The 27,031-nt window shown below is 39.0% G+C and overlaps 1 protein-coding gene across 1 annotated transcript in view; it reads right to left on the bottom strand.

Annotated features, from left to right (window-relative positions):
• Positions 1-27,031, bottom strand: part of DDX10 (DEAD-box helicase 10) — a 1,393,858-nt gene that overhangs the window by 594,231 nt on the left and 772,596 nt on the right. The window contains exon 13 of the mRNA XM_044071854.1: positions 3,326-3,785. Within this exon, the coding sequence (XP_043927789.1) occupies positions 3,326-3,785 (460 nt within the window). The remainder of the gene's footprint in view (positions 1-3,325; positions 3,786-27,031) is intronic.

The following is a 27,031-nucleotide window of genomic DNA, read 5'->3' as shown; positions in this document are numbered from 1 at the left end:
GAAAAAGCAGTACACTGGTTTGGCAAAACTATGCATTTTCTAATGGTCACTATTTTACTGTGATCTTTTATAGAGAAAGGGTGCTTGTTTCACAGAGACAAACCTAGCAAGGGATAAAAGGTTTTGTATTAGTTAGCCACGCTCACAGGATGCTCCCTCGTGATCGCTTGCACAGTAAGCAGTAGTGATGGAGATAATAAACTTCTGCAAAACAATTTAACCTACTTCTGATTTCATCAAACATATTTACCTTTACAGCTTAACAGAAGTCATTCTCAAAGATGACTGAACTGTGTGCCAAAATCCATTAACTTTCCATCTTCTTTCGCCAGTAAAACAACAGTAAGATTATAACAAAAAACAGCGTCAAACTTGCAACTGCAGCTGTGGATTTACACACACACACGTACGTGCACATGCACATATACAGAGAATGAGACATTAAAAATGGGAAAGAACACTGTCAGACTAAATGAATTACAACTTAGATAACTGTTAAATGGATATATCAACACTTCCTATGAGACCATTTCATTTGATCTTTAATATACCACTTTGCAAAAAGAACTTCAAACTATCTGCTTGTATTTTTCACTTAGTACTGCCAATCTTTCACTTCAAGTTAATCGCTAATAACAAGACTGTTTATAATCTAAAAACAAGACTGCATGATTAAAAATGTGATAAGCAAAGTCAAGCTATAGGTCCACCTCTATGCCCCGGGAAACCCATACCATGTATTTACTGGAAACACTCACCATCCAAACCAATACCATATTCATGGGTGACTTTATCTCAGTATTAACTGGGAATCCTATACGACACCAAAAGTACAGTCACAGAGATTCCTGGATTTTGTAAACACAAACTCCCTGGACCAGACAGTCAATATACCAAGCAGGGGTGCAACCATACTGGATCTGGTCCTCACTAATATGGGAGAGTGCCACACACCCCCTAGTGCAATGCCTTCACTGGTAAGATAAAACCACAAAATGGTCTTTTTTGAAGTAAAAAATAAAACCTGGACCCTCAGCTAACCCTGAAATATTCGGGAAGTATTCCAAGGCTAACTTCCTGCAATTAAGTGATATCGTGACAAAATTTCAAGACTCAATAAACCCTGAGAACACTACTGCCTATTGCAGAACTGTTCATCGAAACCTTACACACGTTAATAGCTGCACAGAGGAGCTGTACCCATCAGGAAGAAGTATAGAACTAACTCAAAAAACAAGCCACCCTGGTGGACTCAAAAAAACAAAAAGCTGCATAAAAAAGGAAGAAACTCATAGCAAAAATTAGGAGATGCAGCAGCCCAGCAGAATAAAAGCTCTCTCATGACTAAACAAACAACTCAGAGGACAAATGAAGTCTACCAAAGCCACATTTTAAGTAAATTTGGCCTCCCAGGCGAAGGACAACCACAAGGCATTCTTTAGCTATGTCTGGAACCTCAAAGGCAATACTCAATTGTGTGCAGAGCTCATTGTAAATGCAGCCACTTATACTGAGGCAGAAGATATAGCAAACCTACTGGCCAACATATTCAGCTTCACATTTACCCCTCTCCCCCCCCCTCAACTTTCCATCTAGAAGTACAACCAGATATAACGTCCCCTGCTACCACTAGGGAACAGGTCCTTGATGCTCTTTCTGACACCAAGAACACTGCATCAATGGGTCCAGTCAATATATCCCAGGATGCCTTCTAAATAGCATGAAACATGACCTATCAGGTCCTCTGGAATTGCTATTTAACTGCAGCCTCCAAATAGGCTCCATGCCTCATGAATGGCGAACAGCAACAGTCATTCCTCTGCACAAAGGTGGGCCATGTATAGACCCATACGTCTCAAATCTCATATGCACGGCCATGGAAAGAATTATCATGGAAATGATCAATAATGATATAGTAAATCTCCAGACACTGGACCAAACCAAATTGGTTTCATCAAGGGCAGGTCATGCCTATTCAACCTGGTGAACCTCTTTGAGAAGGTCACCAAAGCAATGGATGAGTGCAAAATGTTTCACACTGCTTACCTTGACCTGGCCAAGATATTTGACACAATACTCCACTCAGGCATTGTTGACAAACTCAAGAGGTTAAGTACAAACCCTTATGTTACACGGCGGTGGATAGCCAACTGGTTCACAGACAGGACCCAGTAATTCGAATAAGGAAGTCCACCTCTACAAGAGGTGGGTCACAAGTGCAGTGCCTCAGGGTTCGGTCCTGGGACCTCACATTTTTGGCATTTACTTCTCTGAAGTCAATGACTGCAAATTAGGAGCTGTCACTGATTCCCACACTGACACAAATATTCTCCAGGAATGGCTGATACAGACATAACTGGTGTCAGGGCCATGGACTATCACTAATGCCAAGAAATGCATAATAGCATCCTTTAGGAAGTTATTCACCCCTGGTAACTATCATACTGACAACACACCCCTTAGAGTTAACACAGTAGTCAGGGACTTAGGGACACACACAGAGTAATCTTGCCTTTGACCAACACATGTCTACAGTAGTGAGGAAATCACTCTATGTTGCTCAACTTATAGACAAATGTATGACATCTAGATCCAAGGAAGTCACTGTTCCACTGTATTCAGCATTCATCAGACCTATCACTGAGTGCAATATCCCCCCTTTGGTATGTACCTAACCAGGCATATCCAACAACTGGAACATCCACAGAGGTTCCTCACTAAAATAATACAGGGCATAAGTACCATGTCCTATGCAGACCACCTCAAGGTCCTATCCCTGTATGCTGTCTCCCGTCTCAGGGGAGATCGATGTCTGGCATACTGGGCATTGCCACCCCCCCCCCCACTATGATGGACCTCCTGCATATCAGCAAAACAAACAGCACTAGAATTACCCAGTCTAAAGACTTAAATCTTGCCTGTGATATAACTAGGACCTGCTGGACAGACAAGTATGTATCCCAGAGAGTACACCTTCTCTGGAACAGGCTCCCCATCCACGTGACGCAGAGTTCCTCCCTAACACAGTTCAAGTGTAACTTGGAGAACTGGATGGGGAACAGGAAATTCATGCCTGGTTTGGCACCTATGTCTCATGGACAAAGGCAATCTGTAAATGGTTCAGCTCCGAGGCCCCTTGCTTGTAAATGTTTTATTTCCCAAGTCCCTGCTTACACTTATCAAAGGTACGAGAACTTGTCAGAAATTTAGGATGTATGGCTAGGCTTAAAAAGGCCCTTGTGGTCATTAGCCTAGTAAACACCTATGAACCAAAGTATCAGAAACAGTTTTACTGGCAAAATCACAGTGTTTTAAATAGTCTTACCTTTTCTGAACTTACACCATCTTCCAGAGCAAAGACATTTCTTCGTTTCAAAGTCAGCAAATCAAGGTCTCGGTCATCTTCCTCCTGATCGTTATCATTTTCACAACCAAAAAAATGCACTGCTTTTGATGCATCTTTTTTTGGATTTCCCAAATTCTCATCAGACGGTGTCTCTGCTTTGATGTCATCATCACCACTGGATCCACCACTTTGCTTTTCTCTATCAGTATTTACATTTGTTTCCTTTGTATCACTTGAGGTAAATGCTTTCTGACTCTTGAGCTGTGCTTTAAACTCCTCTAGTTCATCATAAAGACCCAATGAGGCATCCCCATCCTCATTTGTAGTAGGCACATTCTGGGCACCTCTATCATCTTTTCCTCCCAGGGAAGGCAGTCGTTGATGTAACCATGCCTTCTGAAGAAATCTTATTCTCGGTGCCACAGCAAGACCCAAAGATCTGAAGTTCACAGAAGAACAACCGTAATTAGTAAAGCTGAATTTAAGTGTAAAACAGAACAACTGTGCAAGATAAAAACATGGGCAAATAATAAAGAAAAGGTTACATTAAGTCAAGTAAACTGACTAAAGAGACAAGACACACTTGTTTTCATTTAACTGCTTTCACAATTAGTTTTGCAGCCTTATCATAAAATAAATTAAAAATTAAAAAAAAAAAACTACAAATATACCTACAGCTGTATTAAACTTAAAAGACTATCTGCAACCATTTTTGGAAAAATATCTGCAGCCTTTCTCTTTCTACTGGGAAGACAGGACTGATTCCCACTCAGCAAATTAAATATTATTGAATATTCTTTTGTTTCATTTTACAGCTATTCCATGCGTGCAAACTATATTGATTTTGGCAGTTTGCACATGATCTTTAATTAAAAGCAGTTCAAAGCAAATGAGCAACATGTATAGTTTTTTTTAATGTGTTTTGGCCATTTAACTCACTGCAGCAGGAGCAGCAAATTTAGATGCACAACTGTTTCCTGAATTTTTGTTTCTGGTGTCTTAAGTTATCAATTTATTCTATTATCTACACATCACTACATTAAATGCTCTATGTTTTATGCTATCTCTATAACTTTCCTTAACTTACTGTAGTTAACTTCATACCACAGCTATATACATTTTAATCTTACTAATTGTATTGTATTATTATTAGTTGTGGAGCTTTTCTCCCCGGGTCTCTGCTGAAAATAAACTCATGACCCAGCTAACAAATGTCAATATATAATAAATAAAAACTGAAAACCTGAAAGACACCCTTTAGTTTTTAAAAAAATAACCAGAGCTAAACCAATTGCCAATCAACAATTTCCATTTATCTGAACTGCAATACTTTTAAATCATTAAGATATTTCATTATGCTTAACGTACAGGAAGTTTATCATTTAGAAACTTAAAATATGTAAAAGATGTCATGTTATTTCACCAAAATCAAAAATGCCATTTAAAAATGTGAAGCACAAAAAGATGAATCTTTACTTTGATATTAACTGATTTTTACTGAATGAGTGAACGATTATTTTTTGCTGAATAAGTAAACATTTCTGACACTCCTGTGGCAAGAATAAAAAAGGTCCTTGGGCTAGACACTAACACAGCTAACAAAATTAAATAAATAAATAAAATCATACTAGGTAGAATGCTTTATAAGCACTGCTCACAAATGTTTACAAAACTTTTTTTTTTATTTTATTTAACATTTATTAAATGTTTGATGTTAATAAAATAAAATTCACTGATGACACCAGAAAATGAGACATACAGTAATGCATATAAACCCATAAAGTGCAACACAAATGCAGACTGCGTAAAGTGCATATACAAGATTGTCTATTAAAAAAAAAACTCTGGGACATGGGGTATACAAACCAATGTACTAAAATCAAATGCAAATATAACTGAGCATGCTGTGGCTAAGAACTTGTGTTTACTTAAAAGCAGGAGGATAATAATTTCATTTAGAAATGACAGGACTTAGAAGATGCTGTACACTGATCAACAGCTTAACTTCAGCTCTCCCAGTGTGAAAACAGAAACTGAAAAAAAGGAGTACCATTGAAACTTCTTTTTGGGTAAAAGCTAGTTACTGGTTAGTAAGTACACTGCATGGATGCCAGCAAAGAAGACATTTGGAAAAACTGAAAGAATACACTATCTGAGAAGGATTCTGCAGCTGTTCAGCAAAAAGCAGTTCAAACTTCAACTGTGGTTCAAGAGATGGCCACCAATAACTTAGTGGAAAAATAAATCAAATGCACTCAGAGGTGATTACAATAAATGAAACACTGAAGGAATACATCAACTCAAACAACAAAAGATTGAAAAAAAATAGAAAAATCTTTAGCTACTGACAAAACTGCAAAAATCAGAGGCTGAAATGAAGAAAAAGCTGGCTGAGTATGAGGCTTTTCGAGAAGAGCTGTTTCAAAAAAATAGTAGAGTCATAAGACAGGGTTATGAAGAGAAAATCTGAGATTTTCTGCTTTACCCAGATAAACTGGAAAGAACAGGCTGTATTAATTTTATGAAAGAAATAACTGGTGGTCCACAGCAGGATTTCTTAATTTAAAGGGCACATGGAGTGTATGCTCCAAGCCTGGCCACAAGAAAGCAACCAAGACCTACATTAGCAGATATGCAATACCAGCAGAAAGAGTTAATCCTAATAAAATTGTAGCAGAACAGCAAACTACTAGAAAGTGGAGAAAGCAGAGCGTTTGTAGAACATGATTATTCACTGTACACCAATCAGAAAAGAAGCAAGTGTATAGGTTCATAGGTTGGTACTAGGTTATCGGCCCTAGGGCCTATACAAGCCTAGCCATAACAATTCCCTGGATACTTCTTCCCACAGTATTTAGTTCCCTGAACCCCTGTCTAGCAGGGCGACTGACATGATCCCCAGGGTGAATTTCCTATCTCCCATCCAATCATCAAGGTTCCTTTTGAAGAGGGCCAAGGAGGCGCTCTGCTTGACATATATGGGCAGTCTATTCCAGAGAATGGGGAGTCTCTGGGTCAGGAACCTGTCCCTCCAGCATGTTTTGTTCATTGTGATGACAAGGTTTAGATCCCTGGAGCGTGTGGCTCTGAGGGATTGGTATTTCTTTAAGTGGAGCATGTCCAACAGCTCAGGGTTTGACATGGCCTTGTATGTTAAGCAGAGATCGCCTCTAAGTAGACGATATGCCACAGAGTATAGCTGGAGTTTTTTTTTTTTTAAGACAGTCAGCATATGGCATCTGCTTTAGGCCTGTGATTCTTTTAGTGAGGTATTTCTGTGGCCTTTCCAGCTGCTGCAGATGTCTTACCAAATACCAAATGGGACATTGTACTCTACAATGGGTCTAATGAGGGATGAGTACAGTGGGACAATGACCTCCTTTTTTCTGGATGTAAAGCCCTTAGTGATGAGGTTTGCCACATAGAAGGATTTCCTGACTGGTGTGGCGATGTAGTTATCGAAGGTGAGACCACTGTCCACCTGTGTCCCTAAGTCTCTCATCACACTTTCAGTGTTTAGTGTACTGCCACCTATGTGGTAATTCATGGGTACATTGCTTTCCCCACAGGAGATAACTATACATTTATTGGCATTAAGCTTGAGCCCATGGCTCTAGCACCAAGCATCTGTTTCTGTAAGGCCCTATTGTAGAATATCCACATCATTTGGGGATTCAATAATGGCTCCCAGTTTGCAGTCATCTGCGAACTTTGATAGCCAGAGTCCCTTAGTGTTGGCATGTACTTCAGAGAACTAGATGCCAAACAACAGCGGTCCCAGCACTGAACCCTGAGTTACTCCACTTGTCACTTGTCTGGAGCTGGATTTGGAGTCGGCTACTTTTACAATCTGGGTTCTGTCAGTAAGCCAGTTGGCAACCCATCAAGTGACGTAGGGATTTATGCCCAGCTTAGTAAGTTTATCTATGATTCCAGAGTGGGGGATGGTGTCGAAGGCCTTGGTGAGGTTCAGATAGGCTGTGTGGACCGCCTTACCCTCGTCCACAGCTCTGGAGACTGATTCAAAGAAGTCAGTCAGGTTCAGGAGACAAGATCAGCCCTTCACGAACCAAACTGGGTGGGGTCCAGTGTTTGAAGGTTGATAATGTTTTTGTTTATAAATTCCATGATAATGTGTTCCATGCCCTTGCAGATCAAGCACATCTGACTGATGGGACGGTAGTTCCCGGGATCCAAGGTGGATCCCCCCTTGTGGAGTGGGGATAACTGCAGCTGTGTGCCACTCAATGGGCACAAAGCCCGAGGTGAGGCTATGATTATACATGACACTTAGGTGAGGTGCCAGTTCATTTTGTAGTTCATGTAGTACACAGCTTGGGATGTCATTTGGTCCCATGGATGCTGTAATCTTAGCTTTGGAGAGTGCAGTTTCTACCTGTGTGGCCATGATTACTGGAATTTGGCAATCTTTTGGTATTGAGATGGGCCTTTAGGGGGTGAGGGGGGGTGAGGTTGGCAGTAAATTGATCTGCCAGGATATTGGCAATATCCTTGGGATCAGTATATTTAATGCCATTCTGTTGTAGCTCAGAGCAGATCTGAGCATTGCCATTTAGATTCTTGACATAATTATAGAATGCCTTGTGGTTGTCTTTGGAATATTTGGCAATTTTATTTTCGTAACTAGCTTTTGAGGATTTTATGAGGGATCTCAGCTTCTTACTGAGGCTGGTAAGGGAGTTTTTTGCATCCTGGGATTTTCCTCTTTTCTGAAACAGTTTCTTCCTTCTGTTGTATAGTTTGTTTATGGCAGGGGACCACCAGATTGTCTTCCTTTTTTTGGAGGAGAGCATCTTGGTTCTATTTGGGATGGCACGACTCATGCACGACTGAATGTGCTCGTACAGTGCCTTACTGTAGGATTCAGCAGTCACACTTTCAGATCCCGTCTGCATGGGTCTCATGAAGTTTGTCACTTCTGACTTAAATAGCATGAAGTTGACTTTGGAGAAGTTATTTACTGAGATTTCCTTACTGTGGGGGTGTGGGGGGTGGGGGGGGGTGTGGATGTCAAGGGTGATTTTTTTATGGTCAGACCTGACCAATGAGGGGGTGATCACTGATATGGAGCATCTATCTCACATGTTGGGTAATGAATAGGTCTAGGATATTGGAGCCCCTGGTGGGACAATGGATTAGTTGATCCAGGACGTTGGAATTTATGAACACCAAGAACTGTTGGGAAAAGGTGTTGGTACCAGAGTAGTTTTCCCAATTAATGGCAGGGAAGTTGAAATCACCCAGTATTAGGGTGTTTGGTTGTATCTTAATATTTTCCTGTATGTTTAGAAAGGTGTAGTGAGAATCTTGGGCATGGTGGGGGATCTGTAGCAAGTTACAATTTGGATTGCAGTCTTACCTAGTGTTATAGTTGCACCTGGAGAATTTCAGATGCATTGTGTTGGGCAACTAGCCTGGAGGTGTGAATATCCTTGGTGAATACGGACACTCCTCCACCTTTAGTGTTTCGGTATTGGTATGGTGGCCGAAAAGTGTGGTAAGAGTTGTAGCCTGGTATTGCAGGGGTGCTCTCTGGAGCCTTGAACCAGGTCTCAGTTACTGCACAGATATCAATGTTCTCCTTTTTTAGGAGTGCCTCGCGAGAGTGCATTTTGAGGTTTAGACTTCTGGCATTGAGTAGCATTACCTTCAGATTTTGCATGCTTGTATCTGTTACGGTGGTGGTTTTGTCCTTTGAACCTTGCCTAAAAAAAGGCACTATAGGGGTGGCAAAAGCTTTAGCCAGTAACCTGAATCCCAGGGGTGACAGGTGCAGACCATCTCTGGCAAAGCATCGTGATTTGTCGATCATGTCTTCCCAGGCAGACAGATACCAGATCCCCTTTGAATGATGCCAGAAGCTTAGCCAAATGTTGAAGTCAATCATTTTGCCCTTATACTGTGGTATCATTCTGGGCGAAGGCAGGATGCTACTCAGGGCTAGGGTCATACTTGTCTGAGCCACATGATCCGAAAGCTCTTCCATGTCTTTTTTTATGTAGTCCGGGGAGGTACGTCTCAAGTCATTCACTCCAACATGAACAATGACAGAGTCGTATTTGTACTTGTTGTGGAGTGACTTGACTGCATGCGTTATGTGGCAGATCCTGGCACCCGACAGGCAGCTGACTGTAATTTTCTCCTTGTTCAGCCTGGTGAGTGGGACATCAGTGTGCCTGACTATAGAGTCACCTATGACTAAAGTGTTGGATACACTGCTTTGCCTTAAGGGCTGCTGTTGGGCTGTTGTGACTGGTGTTTGTTTACATTTCAGCTTTGGATGTCCTTGTTGTTTGGACAGGTTAATGTTAAGGGCCTCCACATAAGTGGGTTTAGTGTTGCTATTTTTGGGTGTTGATGGTGTGGGTTTTGAAGGGCTACGTGTTGCTTGAGGTGAAGTGCAGGTGTTAACCTTCTCCTCTTGACTGTCTAGCACAGTCTTGGCTGGAAAGTGCATCTCTCGCAGGTTGTAGTGCTGGGTGGTAGGAGAGGGTTGTCTGTGTACATGAGGCAGTTGCGGCATTGCCCCAGTTTGCCCAGATTCACCAGGTGGACAGGAGAAATCACCAGAAGCTGACCCTTGAACATGCCTGTTTAGGTGCTTTTTTTGTAAAGTACAAGACCCGTTTCCCTTACCTTTGCAAGGTACTTTGCAATTATAGGCTGTTTAGTGCCTACAATTAATTTCTACTCATTAACAAGGAGAGTTGAATGCTTGTATCAGTTTCAGGATTCCTAGTGCTTTCCAGCAGGTTCTAGCGCAAGTGTTAGTCACAGGGGTTCATATTTTAGTGCTACTACTGAGAAACCAGCTAGTTCTAAGGGAAACTTGGAAGAGCAGACTTTCTGGCACCTGGAATAGTTTAACCGTGGTGCTGCACGATGTGAAAAATGCGCAAACAGTTGCGTTTTTAAGCCAGAAAGTAGAAAGGGATAGAACTCAGCACAAAAAGGCTAATAAAATTACAATTTCAGAGCTGGAAACCACTCCTCTAGTGTTAAGCTAGGCAGTACAATGCTCACCACTCCCACCGGTAAGCAATAGGACTTCCTCTACCACAGCAAGGTCTGGATAGCTCTGAACACAGAAAATAAAGTCCTGAGACAAGCAAAGCCTGGGATCTGGAATATACTGGCTAGGAAAGGTGGGAAACAAGCAAACAAGATAGTATTTTTTTTTCTTGGTTAAAACAGGCTAAACAATGCAATAATACAGTAAATAAACAGAGAAAAGGCTAACACACTTCAGTGTGTAGTTCTAAACAGTAAATGCAATTAAAACTCTATAAAATTAGCAATTTAAAACTTTTTAAATGAAGCAAGGCAAGTGCACAACTGAAAAATGATTTAAGAGGCAGTGATACAGTAGAATAAGTAGCTAGTCTACATATACAGAGAAGTCTATATACACAAAAAAGCAGCTAAAACAGACAAACAATTTAAATACAGTGCAACCTAGAGCACTTGAGTTGTAGCAATATTAAGGCAAATACAGTTTTAATAAATGCACTAAAATATACTCTACATTTCCAAAATGTTTGAGAAGCACAGTCAGAACACAAGGAGATTCAGGCAATGTTTTTAAAGAAAGGGAGAAATGAGGAACAGAAGGCCTTCTCAGATGTTTTCTCTGCATTAGGTAGAATGAGCTAAAGACACTAGACTAGGAGGAGTGTCCCAGATCAAATTTACAGTGGGGGCGGGCAACTGCAAAGCCACCAAGTATAACAACAACACACCAACAGGGAGGTAAGGTGGGAACCAATACTAAAGCTTTTAGCCTACACTCTTTTAGACAGTAAACACTACAGAAATCTGTATGACAGCAGTGAGCCACAAAATGAAAGTTTTTAAAAAGATAAAGGAGCAAGAATGCTCTACTCTACAGAATGCTTTTAACTGCAAACAAATCAGTTACCTGTGCAGATTAGTTAATAGCAATAAAACACAATAAAAAGTATGCAGCAGGCAATAACACGTGATATATATATATAAATTGCTAGAAGCAATCACCAGTATAAATAAGCCAAAAAAACAGGATACTTAGATCAGAGTTGTAGTCAATGCCCCTCCTCCACTCTGCTCAGTGTGTATATACAGAAATCCTCTCAAAGTTAGGGCTTAAATATGAGAAGATACAACCTTAGAAAACTTTTTTAAAAAAAGCACAAAAGAACCAGCCCCCACTAACCAGCAGCCAATCAACACAATCCTGCCACAAAGGTAAAGAAAGGCTTCTGCTAATTCAAGATTGTTCCAGCAATCAGGGAATACTGAGAAGTAGGTGTGGGACTCGATCTGTTGATTTCACAGTACTTTCTCCTGGAGGATCAAAAAAGTTTTTGATGCAGAACAGACTAAGAAGAAAATAAAAAAGTTTATCCAACAAAAAGTGAGCCAGCAAGCAGAACAGGATTCTGCTTCTCATTCATCTGACAGGAAAGTTCATAGAGAAACTTGCCAGTAAAATCTTTTCCAATGTTCCAAAGGAAAATGCTTGAGAGAAAGAAAGAAGTACAGGAGTTGACTAGATTAATCAGGAGAACATTGGATTTGAACTAGAGTCTGGTGTTGGGAGAAGGAGATGAACAAGAAGATGATCAGTAACACTGAATTAGTAAAAAGACTGGAGACTATAAAGCAGTAAACCACCTTTGTGAAATACGGTTTTGCAATAAAAAGTGGCTGAAAAGGCTGGACTTTTGTTGACTTTGTTATTTGTGCGGGTGGACAAGGAAGCATATACCCCACTTCATGTCATTAATGTTTAGAAGAGCACTAAAAGGAAAGGAATCACAAGTACAATAACTTTTGTTCTTATTAGTATCTTTATAAAACCTTTAATGAGTAAAGCAGTTTTGTATAGTAGGAAGCCAGGGTCATTTTAAATGTGGCGGGAATCTTTTCAATTACTGTTGTATGTGTTAAAGATATTAAAGTAAGCAAGTACTTTTTAGTTGCAAGAAATATAGGCCTTTCAGTACAATAAGAAAAGAAAGGATGAGAAAGTTGATCTTGGGCTGCTGGGGTGGGGTGGGTGTAAAAGTGCACTGATTATATGTAGAATTAAGATATTTCTCTTATTTTACAAGGGCAAATGCCTAGATTAATGCCCATGGCTTAAGCTATAAACAAGAGTTTATTGTAAGCAAGCAGGCTTTAAAAATCATACAAAATGATGAAAGCCATGAAAATGCTAAGTTTCAAACATCTGCCAAGATATTAGCTTGTCGTCCCCCCCACTGGGAAAAGCTGAGTAGGAATCAAGATCTCTGCAGTTGAAGGCAGTTGCATACTCCGTTCCGACTAAAATTTACGAAGATTCTTTGTTGACTAGTTTTACAAGGAAACATGTTGCCTGCATGTGTAAGCAATTAATCTTTTTTAAACACCTTTACTGAATTATCACTTGTGACAGAGGCAAACTTGCATTTATGTAAAAGCAATCAAACCATATTAATAAGTTCATATTTGCAAACATTATATCATATAAGCTAAGCACAATTACATAAATTACTTCTTTCTTTTAAACCTCATTCATCCACCAAAACATTTTTCTGCATGTAGTGTACCCACAATTTCCTTTTTTCTATGTAATTTACTCATACTCTCTTCTAAAGATCTTACTTCCTGTAGTTTTACCTCTGTTAAAATATTCACTAATTCAAGTATAGTTGGTTTAGATTTTGATTTCCATTTTCTGGCAATTTTTTTTTTTTTGGTAGCCAACAGAATTAAACTTAACAATGCCTAAGCAATTCAGATCCTGTATCCCAGCTCAAAAAATAATGTCTTTAGTTACACTCATTTGTTCCCCCAGTATTCCTGACAGAGTACCCTGTAGGGAGTTTCAAAAGTCTGCCAACTCATTACACTCACAAAACATATGTTCCCAGTTGCTTCTTTATTCCCTAGCACACCTTCAACATTTACCATCTACTTCAGCAAAGCTTCTTTGGAGTCTGCCTGGGGTTTAAAAGTATTTGTGCAAACACTTCCAGGCAAAAAATCTTAAGAACTGCATATCTAATTTCTATTTCCAATCTTTTCTGACTCTCTTGATTGATTCCTATATTTATAGTGCAACATTTCATATGCCCTACTAATTATCATTTTAATAGCAGCTTCATTTCTAGATAACCCGTGCAGGTCTTTAATTTAGGATTTTCTTATCCCTTTCTCTTTGTCTATACTCTGATTTCAATCCTTGATAGGGAAGCAATTCACTAGCCTGAAATCCAAAATACTTCTTAGCCTCTACCCATTCTACTACCTTTCCCTCTTTAATTATTTGCTCCTTATACCTTGGTTCCTTTGCCAGCTTCCCCCCTCTTGTTTATTCTATCTATATGCCTCCTCTTGTCTACTCTCTCTACATCTAATTGCATTCATCTCTATCTGCAGAATCACCTGCCTCCATTCCCATGTTGGTTTAGTTCTTAGTATACTTTCTGCTACTTCATGAATATAATATTTTGCATGACTGTTATTATTTTCTTTAAGGATCTGCATCCAAAATGCCATTATTTTCTTCTCTCTTGAATTACCCCCTGCTTCATCATCCCTTTCCAACTTCGAACTGTAGCTTTCTGCTTATGTTACGTATAACAGCCTTAACTCTGTAAGTGTAAAATATCCCTTCAAATCAGGTAATCCTGAACCTCCTTGCTGTATTGAAAGGATCAACTTAGCCCACTTAACTCTTGCTTATTTCCCCTCCCAAACAAAATCCTTAAACTCTTTATTAATTATTATCCATGACTTCTCCTCTGGTTGATAAAAATATGCCTGACCATTGCCATTCTTTTAGCCATTAAAAACAAACATTTTATAATCATGGTTTAAAACTGAAATGGACATACATGAAGCTGGATGAGATAGGGTGTTTACCATCTTTAGCATTACATCCACCACAGTTTTTTTCCAGGATGTTTAAAACACTGTTAAACAAAACCTTCCCGATCTTTATCACTTTCTTCCCTCCTAGATTCCAATCTTTTTCCAAAATACCATCTATTCCTGGAGACTTTCCTGCACATTGGTTATACATTGCCATTTTTATCTCAGATAATCCAATCTTAACTGTTAGCTGTTGAGCCTAATCTACCATTAATCTTGGCATATGTAAGTCTTCCATAAAAATTGCTTTTTGATTTCTTCACATCTCTGCTTTATACAAACTTTCATAAAGTTTTTGAAATATCTCTAATACCTACAGGATCTTAGGGTAATTTTCTTGTTTTAGGCTCCCTATGTTTGGCAATAACCCGTTCTTCTTTCTGTTGCTCAAGTCATTCTACCAAACATTTTTGTGCTCAGGAGTTAACATAAAAAAAACAGTTGCCTAACAGCAACTCATGCACACTATCCAGATACTCCCTTATTTTCTATTTAGTTAGCACTCTGCATTTGCTCCTCATCTTATTCTGTGAGATTGGCCTTATTTTGTAATACTTTAACCTTTGTCAGCCCCTCTTAATACTTCTTACTACGTCTTAACCAGATCTCTTTTTCTTTTACTATTACTCTGTTTTTAAACTCCACTTACATTTTATCCAACTCCCTAGCTATACCTCCTAGAGTACTTTCTAACTTCTCTAATAACTCCAAAATAATTTCAACTACCGATTCCTTAAATTCCTCTCTTTTTAACAGGTAGGTGGAGAAGAGCCAAAGTCTCATTTTTACTTCATTACCCTGCATTTGTATCTTAGTAATTATTGGCACATGATCTGAAATAATTATTGGGTACATACCAAAGTTCTCAATTAAATGAACATGATCTTGAAAAATACAATTTCTGTCAAGTCTAGCCCATTTATTGTACCTTGGGAAATATGTAAATTCTCTCAGAGTTCACAGTCTTGAATTCACATCTTTCATACCAAATACATTCATAAATTTCTTCAGAAATCTGCCCTGTTTTATTATATTTTCCCTTCTAGGCCCCCAGATATATGTACATTTTTGCAAATCAATTTCCAGTCCTACCTATAAGTAATATTCCCTGCTGAAAGCTGATTATTTCACCCAAAACTGTTTTAAGCTCCAAAACAGCAATTTTACCTGGAATATAAATACATGCCACTGCAATCTTCGTACCTTGCCAGTAACCCCTTACTACTATAAATCTGCCTTATTATCTTTAATCTGCTCTTCTATCACTACTGGAGCTCCTGTAGCACTTGCAAGTATGCCTCTTTTCATTTGTCCCTGATATTCTGTAAAATATCAGTCCCGAAATCTTTTCTTTATGAAATTCATAAGCTCAGTTCCTTCTAAATATGGATCCTGTATTACTGCTATTTGCATTCTGCATTTCTTAATATAATTAACAGTCTTTTCTTTTTGTCTATACTTGTGAGACCATTCACATTCCAAGATAATATGCAAATTCTCAACATTACGGTAAGAAGTCATAATCCTACCTATTATACATGGTAATGTTTTAAAAGATCGATTCCAGCTTTTGCGATACATGCACCATTAAGGATTGTCAGGTTAATCCTTCATACTGTTTTTTTCTTATCATCAACATTTGAACCTATGTCACATTCTACAAGCCTTTTTGTTTTAATTAAAAACCCTCAAAAACACACCCAGAAACCCCGCATAATCTGTTAACTTAATACAAACACACAAAGTTATGTACATCTTCAAAGAATGAAGTTAAACTGTTCTAATAAGAACATCTGTGCCAGTCAGCTGCTAACATAGGCCCTAATTAACTTGAAAGTGAGGTTATCCAAGACGCATGCGATTGCCTGTGCTTCTACTTAAAATAATTATTTCCCCTCGCAAAACTTGAAAACAATTTCCATAGCTTCAGAAATTAACTTTTAGCCTTGAAGAAACCAGTGCTCTATCTTTTCTTGTCCTATTATCCATGAATAAAGGAAAATGTAGCCCTCTGTTGTGACATGTTAGACAAGCTGAAACATTTTCTGCTAAAAGAAAAACTTTCATTATATTCAGAGTTCCCATACTAACTTGTTTCTACTTACATTTTGTTATTACATTAAGCTAAGATTGAGCTAAGGTCTTAATCCAGAAATTCACCTAGCAAAAGTAACAGAAAACATATCAGCTCTACATACATTATAATATGTCTACATTTACCCTCATTCCCCACCTCAATAACCCAAAACTGCAGCCTCTTTTTCATATTGTTCCTTCTAGGCTTTGTCAAGGTTTTAGTCTCTTTTCTGCACTGTAATACCTATGTTTTTTAATGCCAAAGACAGAAAGAGAAAACAAAGGGGAAAAAAGGAACTGTTTACTTCAATAATTTTATTACATACAAGAGCAACTAAAATACTTTACTATAAGATATGCAATTTATATTGTGAAAAAAATTTCATAGAAAAGAAAAAGTTTTACTTACATGTAACTTTTTGCTTCCTCTTCCCCTCCTCTCAGAGTCCATCCAAACAGTAATGACATAACGTGAGGCAAATGCTTTACAGTTCCTCACAAGTTTAACAAAGTCATATTAGTCCACTCTTTTCACTTATTCCTATAGAGCCATATCCCAGAAATGTGACTGATGCTTTGCAGTCTCACATTTATTCACTAATTTCAGTGTTGATGGTCTTCTTCCTGTTCATCTCCATATCCTACCTCCAGAATCTGGTTCAATTCCACAGTACTCCCAATTCTTCCGGTCATCTCCTGTGGTTTTTGCTGTCTATGAAGCATTTTCCTTTGGACCACTGGAAAAGGTTCCCCTGACAAGTCTCTACGTGTGTTTTATTATCAGAAGAAAGAAAAACAGAGTCCCTTTCTACGTGATGGCTCAATTTTGTTGGACAACCTTTTGCATTTCCTCCCCAGTCTGTTCTTTATAACAAAATTACTTTGATTCTCTGGGAAAAAAAAATATTCTGAAGACAGCTGGATACAGCAGCAGCTTGAATCTTACACCTGGATCTCAACATTCTCTGATTAATGGAATAAATTTGTTTCTCTTCTGCCTGATGAAAAGTGAATAATCATTTTCTGCAAACACTCTACCGTCTCCAACTTTTAAGACTTGGCCTTTTTGCCACAGTGTTTTCAGGAACAACTCTTTCTACTGGTAGGTTTGTATCTTCACTAATTAAGATCTTGGTTGCATTCTCATGGCCAGATTTGGAGCATACACAGGGGTGATCCCTTTCAATCAACAGTTCATGCTATGGCATGCAAGTCCAGTTGCTTATTTGTGACCTCATAAAATTAATAATCTGTTCCTTCTAGTTTCTCTGGTACAGCAAAAAATCTCAGATTTTCCCTATGTGCTCCATCCTCTAATTCAACAATTTTTGAAACACCTCTTCTTGAGCAGTCTCATAATCAGCCAGCCTTTTTTTCATTTTGATCTCTGATTTTTGCAGTTTTATCAGCTCATCTATTTGTTTAAAGCTTCCTCCATTTTTCCAAAGCTTCCTCCATTTTTCCAGCATTTTATTATTTGAGTTGATACACTACTTTAGTGTTTCATTAATTTTAATCAGCTCTGAACACATTTGACTTTGTTGTTTCTCAGTTTCTGTTTTCATACTGGGACAGCTGAAGATAAGTTACTGATCAGTGTGCAGCCATCTTTGAAATCTGCAAGCAACTAATCTTGAGACTTCTGAGCACTCTTTGCTGAGCAAAATGCAAAATTTTAATGGTATAATAGCAATTAGGTCAGTGAAAAATAAAGTTTGAAATTATGAGAAGTGTATAAGAGAAGCCTTCCTAGTAACCTTAATACTATAAAAGCCTTCCTATAGGTTCATAGGTGTGTACTAGGCTAATGGCTCTGGAGCCTTTACAATCCTAGCCCATAGGATTACCCTGGCATTGTGCCACCCAACCTTAGTTCCTAGTGCCTCCGTCGAGTAGAGCCACTGGAGTGATCCCCGGGGTGAATTTTCTATTTCCCATCCACTCATCAAAATTTCTCTTGAGGAGGGCCAGTGAGGTGCTCTGCTTGACATGTACGGGAAGTCTATTCCACAGCATAGGCAGTCTCTGGGTTATGAACCTGTCCCTCCAGTATGTTCTGCTGATTGTGGTAATGAGGTTGAGGTCTCTGGATCATGTGGTGCAGAGGGATTGGGATTTCTTTACATGTAGCATTTCTAACAGAGCTGGGTCAGACATGGCTTTGTAAGTCAAGCAGAGATCGCCTCTAAGTAGGTGATATGAGACAGAGAATAGCTGGAGTTTTTGGAGTCTGTCCATATAGGACAAGTGTTTAAGGCCTAGGATCCGATTTGTGAGGTACTTTTGCAGCCTCTCTAGTTGCTGCAGGTGTCTAGTGAGGTACATGCCAAATGGGGCGTTGTACTTGATGACTGGCCTAATAAGGGAAGAGTGGAGGGAGACAATGACCTCTTTCTTCCTGGATGCAAAACCCTTAGTAATGAGATGTGCCACATAGAAGGACTTTCTGACCACAGTGGCAACATGGTCAAAAGAGAGGTTGCTGTCAACCTGTGTTTCCAGACCTCTTATAATGCCTTCTGTGTTCAGTGGACTACCATCAATGTGGTAATTCAAAGGAACCGGGTTTTTCCCAAAGGGGATGAAGACACATTTTATCATTCTATCAGCCTTAATACTTTAATGCATTTAATAGAACAATGTACACTTTAGTTTTAACTAGAGACAGCCAATACACTTTTTCTTAGGGCTAAAAGTTAATGATTTATGAAAGCATACAAGCTGTTTTCTGCATCTGGGAGGGAAAAAAGAAAAGTACAGCAATCAGTATAAGTGGGAACAGGGAGTTGTAGTATGCACTTCAACCCAGGCACCTTAATTTTAGGCTAGTTAATACTCGTGGATGCAGCTGTGGATTTGAGCAAATGATCCTATATGAAGGGTTAGACTTCATTATTTGAAGATACACATAGTTCTGTGCATTTGTTCTAAGGTAATAGTGGATGGGGGTGTTTTGAAAATGTATTTAGTTTTTTTTTTGTTTGAAGGTTCTCATTAAAAAAGTCTTGAAATATGTCATAGGTTAAAAGAGAATGAGAAGAAACAACGTATAAAAGATCAGTCTGCCAAACATCAGTGTATGTTATTTAACAAATGTTGGAAATACACAATAAAAAAAAAATCTATCATGTACAATAGGTGGGAATAGTAGCTTTTAACATGATGGCTACGCTATCCATATTATCTTAGAATGTAAATGGTTTTACAGGTATAGACAAAAAGGAAAGAGTATGGAATTATATTAGGAAATGCAGAGTGCAAATAGCAATGCTGCAGGAAATAAATCTGGAAAGAAATGAGCATATGAACTTGACAAAGAAAGGAGTTCAGCATGGATATTCAGCAGAATATCAGGGAGAAAGGAAAATGGCAGTAATTATAATTGTTAAATTCATAGACAGATTTACAAATTGTTACTAGGCTAACAACCCAAGGGACCTTTCTAAGCCTAGACACGTTTTTGCAAAAGAATAATGATTTCCTGTATCCAAACAGGACATTGAGGATGAAGCACTTATAAGCTACCTCTGTTGAAAAAAAGACATTGTTGTCCGGCCTAGTAGAAATTTCCTATTCTCCATCCACTGGTTTAGGCTGCGCTTAAATTAGGTAATAGACAAAGTCAGCTTCATATGGATTGGAAGCCTGTTCTATGGGAGGGGCATTATCTGGGACACATATACATCTCTCCAGCATGTTCTGTTTAAGTCAAAGACAAAATTCAGGTCCCTAGACCATGTACTTCTGGTACTGTTTGACTTACAAATATGCAGGAGTTCATAAGTATGGGGTTTGCAGAAGTCTTGTAAGCCAGGCAAAGATCACCCCTCAGCAATCTATATTAGACTGAGTAGAGGGAAAGGGCGTTAAAGCACTCTGCATAAGGCAGGTATGTTACACCTTGTATTCTTTTTGTAAAGAATTTCTAAGGTAGCTCTAGTTGCTGTATATGCCTGGTCAGGTACATACTGAAGGGAGCACTATAATCTATTATTGGTCTGATAAGTGCAGAGTACAGTGGGATAATGTCCTCTTTGGACTAGATGCCATGCCCTGACTTGTAAGTTGCACAACATAAAAGGATTTTCAGATTCTGGATCACTGGATCGACTCTTAGGGGTGTATTATCAACATGGTAATTATCCAGGATGATTGAGTTCCCAAACAGTACAATAATGTATTCCTTATTACTGAGTTTAAAACCGTGGCTAGGGCACCATTTGCTAGTCAGAGATGGGCCTTCTTGAAGAATGCTAGTGTCTGCAGGGGAGTTGTTAACCCCCAGCAATCATTTGCAAACATAGCCATAAATCTTACACATTTTCTTCTCTTTCAGAAAAATAGATACCAAAAAGGAATGGGCCCAGAACGAGCCCAGAGGGACTCCATTAGTGACTGACCTCTAGGTGGAGGTGCCCTCAACTATGTTGACCTCCTAGGTCCTACCTGTGATCTACTTGGCTATTCAGTGGGTGATAAAAGTGTTTATAACTAATTTAATAAGCTTGTCTATAATGTCTGGGTGGAGCATTACATTAAAAGCCTTGGCCACGTTGAGGTAAGCTGTGTGTACAGTCTTGCCCTCATCCATTTCTTTGGTGAGCCTTTCAAAAAAGTCCACCATATTTAATAGGTATGACCTTCCTTTAACAAAGCTGAACTGTGATGGGTCCAGCATTTGCAGGTTATGTATCTCCTTGTTTATCGTGTTCATGATGATTCTTTCCATGGATTTACATACGAGCCTGGTCAGACTTATGGGCCTTTAGTTACTCAAATCGGTGGTTGGACCTCCTTTGTGCAGGGAATGGCTATAGCTATTGTTCACTCCTTGGGCACAAAACCTGACTGTAGGCTTCAGTTGTAAAGTGATTCAAATGGACAGAGATGTCATGTTTCATGCCATTTAGCAAGCATCCCAGGATGTCATCAAGGCCCACAGATGCAGTGTTTTGGCCTTGGAAGGTATATTGATGACCTGTTCCCTAGTAATGGTTGGGGGGATTGTGATGTGTGGTATTTCCTTTGCAATACTGGAGGGAGTGGGGGGGGGGGATCTGAGCTAAACCTGTCAGCCAAAAGATTGGCAAAGGCCTCCAGTTCAGTGTAAGTGATGCCATTTACTGTAAATTCTGCAAATTGCTGTGTATTCCCCTTTAGGTTACAGACATAGCTGTAGAAACCTTTGTGGTTGTCCTTTGCCTAAGAAACTATTTATTTTTCAAATTTAACATTTGAAGTATTAATTAACCTTCTTAGCTGCCTGTTTAGATTGGTCAGGGGGCTTTTAGTATGTTGGCCTTTGGTCATCATAAACTTGGCCAAGATTTTTATCCTTCTGTTGTATAACCAACTGATACTGTGATTCTACCAGGGTGGCTTGTCTTTGGAGTCTGTCTTACTCTTAAGGTGAGTGGACACAGCTCACTCTATACAGCTATCAGTATGACTGTACAGGGATTTTGTAAATAGCTCAGCATATGCTATGGTATTTACCAGGTTTGGGGTTGCTTGGAATGTAGACAAGACTTTGCTGAGTACAGTGTAGTTAGCCTTGGAATAGTTCTTAAAGGTTTTTGGTTTTGTTGGGTCCCAGGATTTAATTTTTATTTCAAGCAAAAATGTCTTATGGCCAGATCTGATTAGTGAGGACACTACAATGGGTGAGGAAAATCACTCTAACATGTTTGAGTTCAGGTCAAAGATGTTTGTATCCCTTGTAAGAGAATAGACTAACTGTTCCAGGATGTTAGCATTAAACAAAGGTTAGGAATTGCTGGGTTTGTGCATTAGAAGTGGTGTAAGATTCCCAGTCTAAACAGGGTAGTTGAGATCCCCATGAAGATGGCACTGGACTGAACAGTGAGGGATTCTAGTACGCTGAGATAGGTAGTACAAGCTTCCAGGGCAATGAAGGGGACCCACATTTTGTAAGGATATGATACAAGACCTTGTTTATGATGAGTTGCATATGTATGAGTTCTAGTGGGTCATAAACTTTAGTCTAGATGAAAGGTTGGTTTTAATACAGACTGAGACTCCTCCACCTTTAGTTCCTTCCTGAGCAGTAGTTGGTCTAAAGGTGTGCAAGGCATTATAACCTTGCAAAGCAGGGGTACTCTTCGTGACTTTACACAATGTCTCCATTACTAAACAGATGCCTACACTCTCCAGGGACAGGAAGGCTTAGAGGGAGTAGAGTTTACTAAGACTTCTAGCACTGAGCAGTATACCACCTTCAGATATTCCTTCATAAATTCAGTTAAGTTGGGAGGTTTATCAGTTTGGAATTGCCTAAAAAGGCACTATGGTGGTGGAAAAGGTCTTTGCCAATAAATGAAAGCCTAGAGGGGATACGTGCAGACCATTCTAAGAGCACTGCATTCATTTTTTATGCAAATTGTAGAACCAAGAATTTAGTTTATCTGGCCCACTGTATGGAGTGTGAGGGGTTTTATGTTGGTAAAAACAATCATACATTGAAGGAAAGGATACTGGAACATTGTAATGATATTAAGAATAAGAAGTTGAGTAATGCTCTTGCACAGCATGTTTCAGATAAAGGTAATGGCCATTCTTTTCAGTTTTTAGCTTTGAATATTGTTTATGACAGTGTCAGGGAAGGTGACATATGTAATGAAACAGAGTATTGTGAATGATGTTGGATTGTAGATTTTAGTGCAAATGTCAGCCCAGGTGTCTTAATAATCATGCTTCATTGAAGCCTGCTTTGAAAAAGAGAGGCTTACATCATTGATTTTATTGGTAGGTGTCTGTCATGTGATTTGTTCTTACTCCTTATTGGATGTAGTACTATTTAAAATTTTTTGTATGGAGGTATGTTTTTAGTTTTATGGTCTGAAGTAGTGGGATATCTGCGAAAGCACTCACCGTTTTGTATTTTTTGCTTTTTAGTTATTAAAGTCTCTCGGCCTTGTGTGGATGTCTGTTTTTCATTTATAAGTGCAGACTATCCCTGGCAAAGCAGCGTGGTCCGTCAACCATGTCCTTCCATGCTGTCAAATACGATATCATAAACTAAGCCAATTGTTAAAATCAATCTTTTTTTTTTCTTGGTAACGTGGCATAACCATTGAAGAAGGCAGTATGCTGCTCAGTGCTGGTCTCATACATGCCTGAGACTCATCAGCGAGCTCAGTCATGTCTAGCTTCATAGAGTCGAGAGGGGCACCAATAGTGATAGAAGAGGAAAAAAAGACAACAATGGTAGATTTGTGGTAGTAAGGGGCCGTGGACAAGGGAGAAGGATTATGCTGCAGTGCATTTATATTCCACCAAATATAGCTATTATGGAATTTAAGAAAATTCTGGCAGAAATAATCAGCTTTAAATTGGCAATGTAGGGACTGGAAATTGATTTGCAATAGTGAGGATGTATCAGTGGGACTTAGAAGAGAAAACACTACAAAAGAGGGTAGATTTCTAAAGAAATTTATGAAAATGTTTGGTACAGAAGATTGTAATTTAAATACAACTAGTGCAGTAGGAACACAGACAGAATGTATACATTACTCCCCACTGTACAATAGCTGGGCTAGACTAGATAGAACTTATATTTCACAGGAGCATGTGCATTTAATTCAAAGCTTTAACATATATCCAGCAACTATTTCAAACAATGCACGAATATAAATGATGATAAATATCCAGGGCAACCAAGTAAAAATGAGACACTGGCACTTTCCCACCTACCTATTAAAAAGAAAGGAACTTAAGGAATGGGTAGTAGAAATTATTCAAGAGTTATGGTACCTTCTGTGCAGAGTCTGCATGTCTTCCCTAAGTTTGCATGGGTTTCTTAAGGGTGCTCCGGTTTCATCCCACATTCCAAAGATATGCAGCAAGTGGACTGGTACTCTAAATTGGCCAGAGGTATGAGTGTGCGGTATGGACGTACAACTGTGGCAAGCCCAGCAATGTGAAACTTGGCTCTAGACGACTGTCACTGCTGAAGTGACATGCTGACCACATGCGCAAAAATGGGAAAAGGGGTTGAGGATGGATTAGGGAAGACAGAAATATATTCAGAAGTTATAGCTAGTGAGTGGGATAAAATGACAATGGAGTTTATAAACAGGACAGAAATAAAAAAAAAACAGAGATATGGTGGAGAAGTAATAGGAATTACTCAGGGAGACTGAAAATTATTAAATTATTGCAGAGTAAGGGCAATTTCACAGAACAAGAAGAGGCACAAATGCAGAGTGACAAAGGAAAAGTAAGGGAATATCTGGATAATATGCATGAGTTTAGAAATATTGATGTTAAGCAACTACTTTTTTTTATAATAACTCCAGTGTACAAAAACTTTTAGCACTAAAATTTAGGCAACAGAAAGAAGAAAGGTTTGTTGCCAAACCTAGGAAGCTTATAACAATAACCAGAAATCCTGTAAAGGTATTAAAGATATTTTGGAAATTTTATGAAAATTTGTATAAAGCAGGAAATGAGGAAATCAAAAAATAGCACAAATGGAAATATTTATGGAAGACTTAACTACGCAAAGATTATAGGCCGATGAGGCTCAGCGACTAACAGTTAAGACAGGAGAGGATGATTCAAAAATGGTGATGTATAATCAATCTTCAGGAAAGTCCCCAGGAACAGAAGGTATTACTGTGGAAGTTAGAAGGGAAGAAACTAATGAAGATCTGGAAGATTTTGTTTAACATTATTTTAAAAGGAGGGGAAGCACCAACATCTTGGAAGAAAACTGTGGTAGCCATATTACCTAAGGACAGTAAAGGCCCATCAGGCCCAGATTCATACAGACCCATTTCAATTTTAAACCATAAATATAGTGTTTATGTCTATACAAGCTAAAAGAATAGTAACGGTGTTGCCAAAATTTAACAAAATGGATCAGTGTGGGTTTGTAGAAGAGAAGCCGCATTTAACAACATTAAGCAAGCAACAATGCACAACAGGGTATGTGTTACTGTGCAAATAATGCTTGCCCTGGAGTGTTATGAAGCCGGATGCCACAGGTGGATGGCCTCTACATTCCTGGAGGGGTGTTACTTACAGAGTGACACACCCTGGAGGGCATTATTGCAGTTAGAAAAATGGGCTGTCTGTAAAACTGTTGTATTTTACTTACTTTTTTTTTTTTAATTACTATTTTTTTTATATTTTTTATGTAAAATAGTTCCTCCGCCTAATGTTTCATACTTGCTGTAGTGCATGTAAAAGGTTTTAGAGGAAGTATTTTAAATCTAAAATATTCATTCTTCTTTCAGCTTTTCCTGGTTAGGGGTCGCCACAGCGGATCACCTTGTCCGCTCATGATTGGCAGTGGAGTTTTACGGTGTTGAGTTGCCAGCCCGGCGCCCAACCTTCCACAGAAGGCACACACACGCACGCACACACACACTCACACCTAGGGCCAATTTAGAGTGTCCAATCCACCTACAGCATGTCTTTGGGATGTGGGAGGAAACCGGAGCACCCGGAGGAAACCCACGCGACCACAGGGAAGACATGCAGACTCCGCACAGAAGGCACCCCAGCCAAGGATCGAACCGGAGAACCTCTTGGTGTGAGGCGGCAATGCTAACCACTGCACCACCGTGGCCGCCCATTTTACATCTAAAATATAACATGTTAAAATATCCATACATTTGCTTCATATTTTGGTCCCTTACTCCTAAAATGCATGGTTTGCTGCCAGTTACTGGGAACTGAAGTCACTAAATAATGACATACATTTGAATTTCAGATTTCATTTTCTTCAGAAAATTCACGCCAATAGAAATGCTGTTATTTAAGCAACTTTCTGATTTTATAAGAGCAATATTTAAAATCTGTTCCTATTTTTTTGCCTTTGTTCCCATTTATTTTAGGCTTTATCTAGATTTCTTTGAGCTAAGAGGTGGAGATGTATGCAAACCTCTTTACTGCTGCTGCCAGTGGTTGCTCCATCTCACTCGCTCACAATTCAGAAAATACATGTTCACACAAACCCTAACATTAAGGAAACTTTGCCATTTGAGGAATATTTAAAATCTGTTCCTATTTTGAGCCTTTGTTCCCCCTTTTCTTAAGGCTTTATGGACATATCTTGAGCTAAAAGGTCAAGAGATATGCAAACCTCACTTGCTGCTGCCATTGCTTGATCGCTCTCACTCTTCACACTGACTCTCACTCACTCATACTCATACACGCACACACGCACACACGCACACACGCACACACGCGCACACGCGCACACACGCACACACACACACTTTCACTGTCATACAGGCAAACACACATACACTCACACACAGACAGAAACAAAGACACATACAGTTTTTTATATTTCATTTACTTTTACACTCACTAAACAGTAAAAGCTCTGCTTAGTGAGTGTAAAATAACAGCTCAATTGATATTTCTATCACTCTCATATACTCATACACACAAACACACACAAACTTTTTTTTACATTTTCTTTTTATTTTACACTTGCTACACAGCAAAACAGCTGCTTAGCGAGAGTAAAACAATGGTGGCCATTATGTTACTTTCAGTCTAAGCTCCATGGCATCCTGATATGCTGCTGTGAAGCATTGACTCATTTTTCAGTGGGCATTATCTGCAGATTAATACCCTGTTGGAGAAGATTTATTCTCCAGTCTGGGTTTCGATCTACAGGTTGCCTATTCTCTAATACTTGATGCAGGGAAA

This window comes from Protopterus annectens, chromosome 5.part0 (assembly GCF_019279795.1).
Source record: "Protopterus annectens isolate FY-2018-M chromosome 5.part0, PAN1.0, whole genome shotgun sequence".
In the NCBI taxonomy this organism is placed as follows: domain Eukaryota; kingdom Metazoa; phylum Chordata; order Ceratodontiformes; family Protopteridae; genus Protopterus; species Protopterus annectens.
The sequence above is the reverse complement of the archived record's forward strand: the minus strand, read 5'-3'. Positions and strand labels throughout refer to the sequence as shown.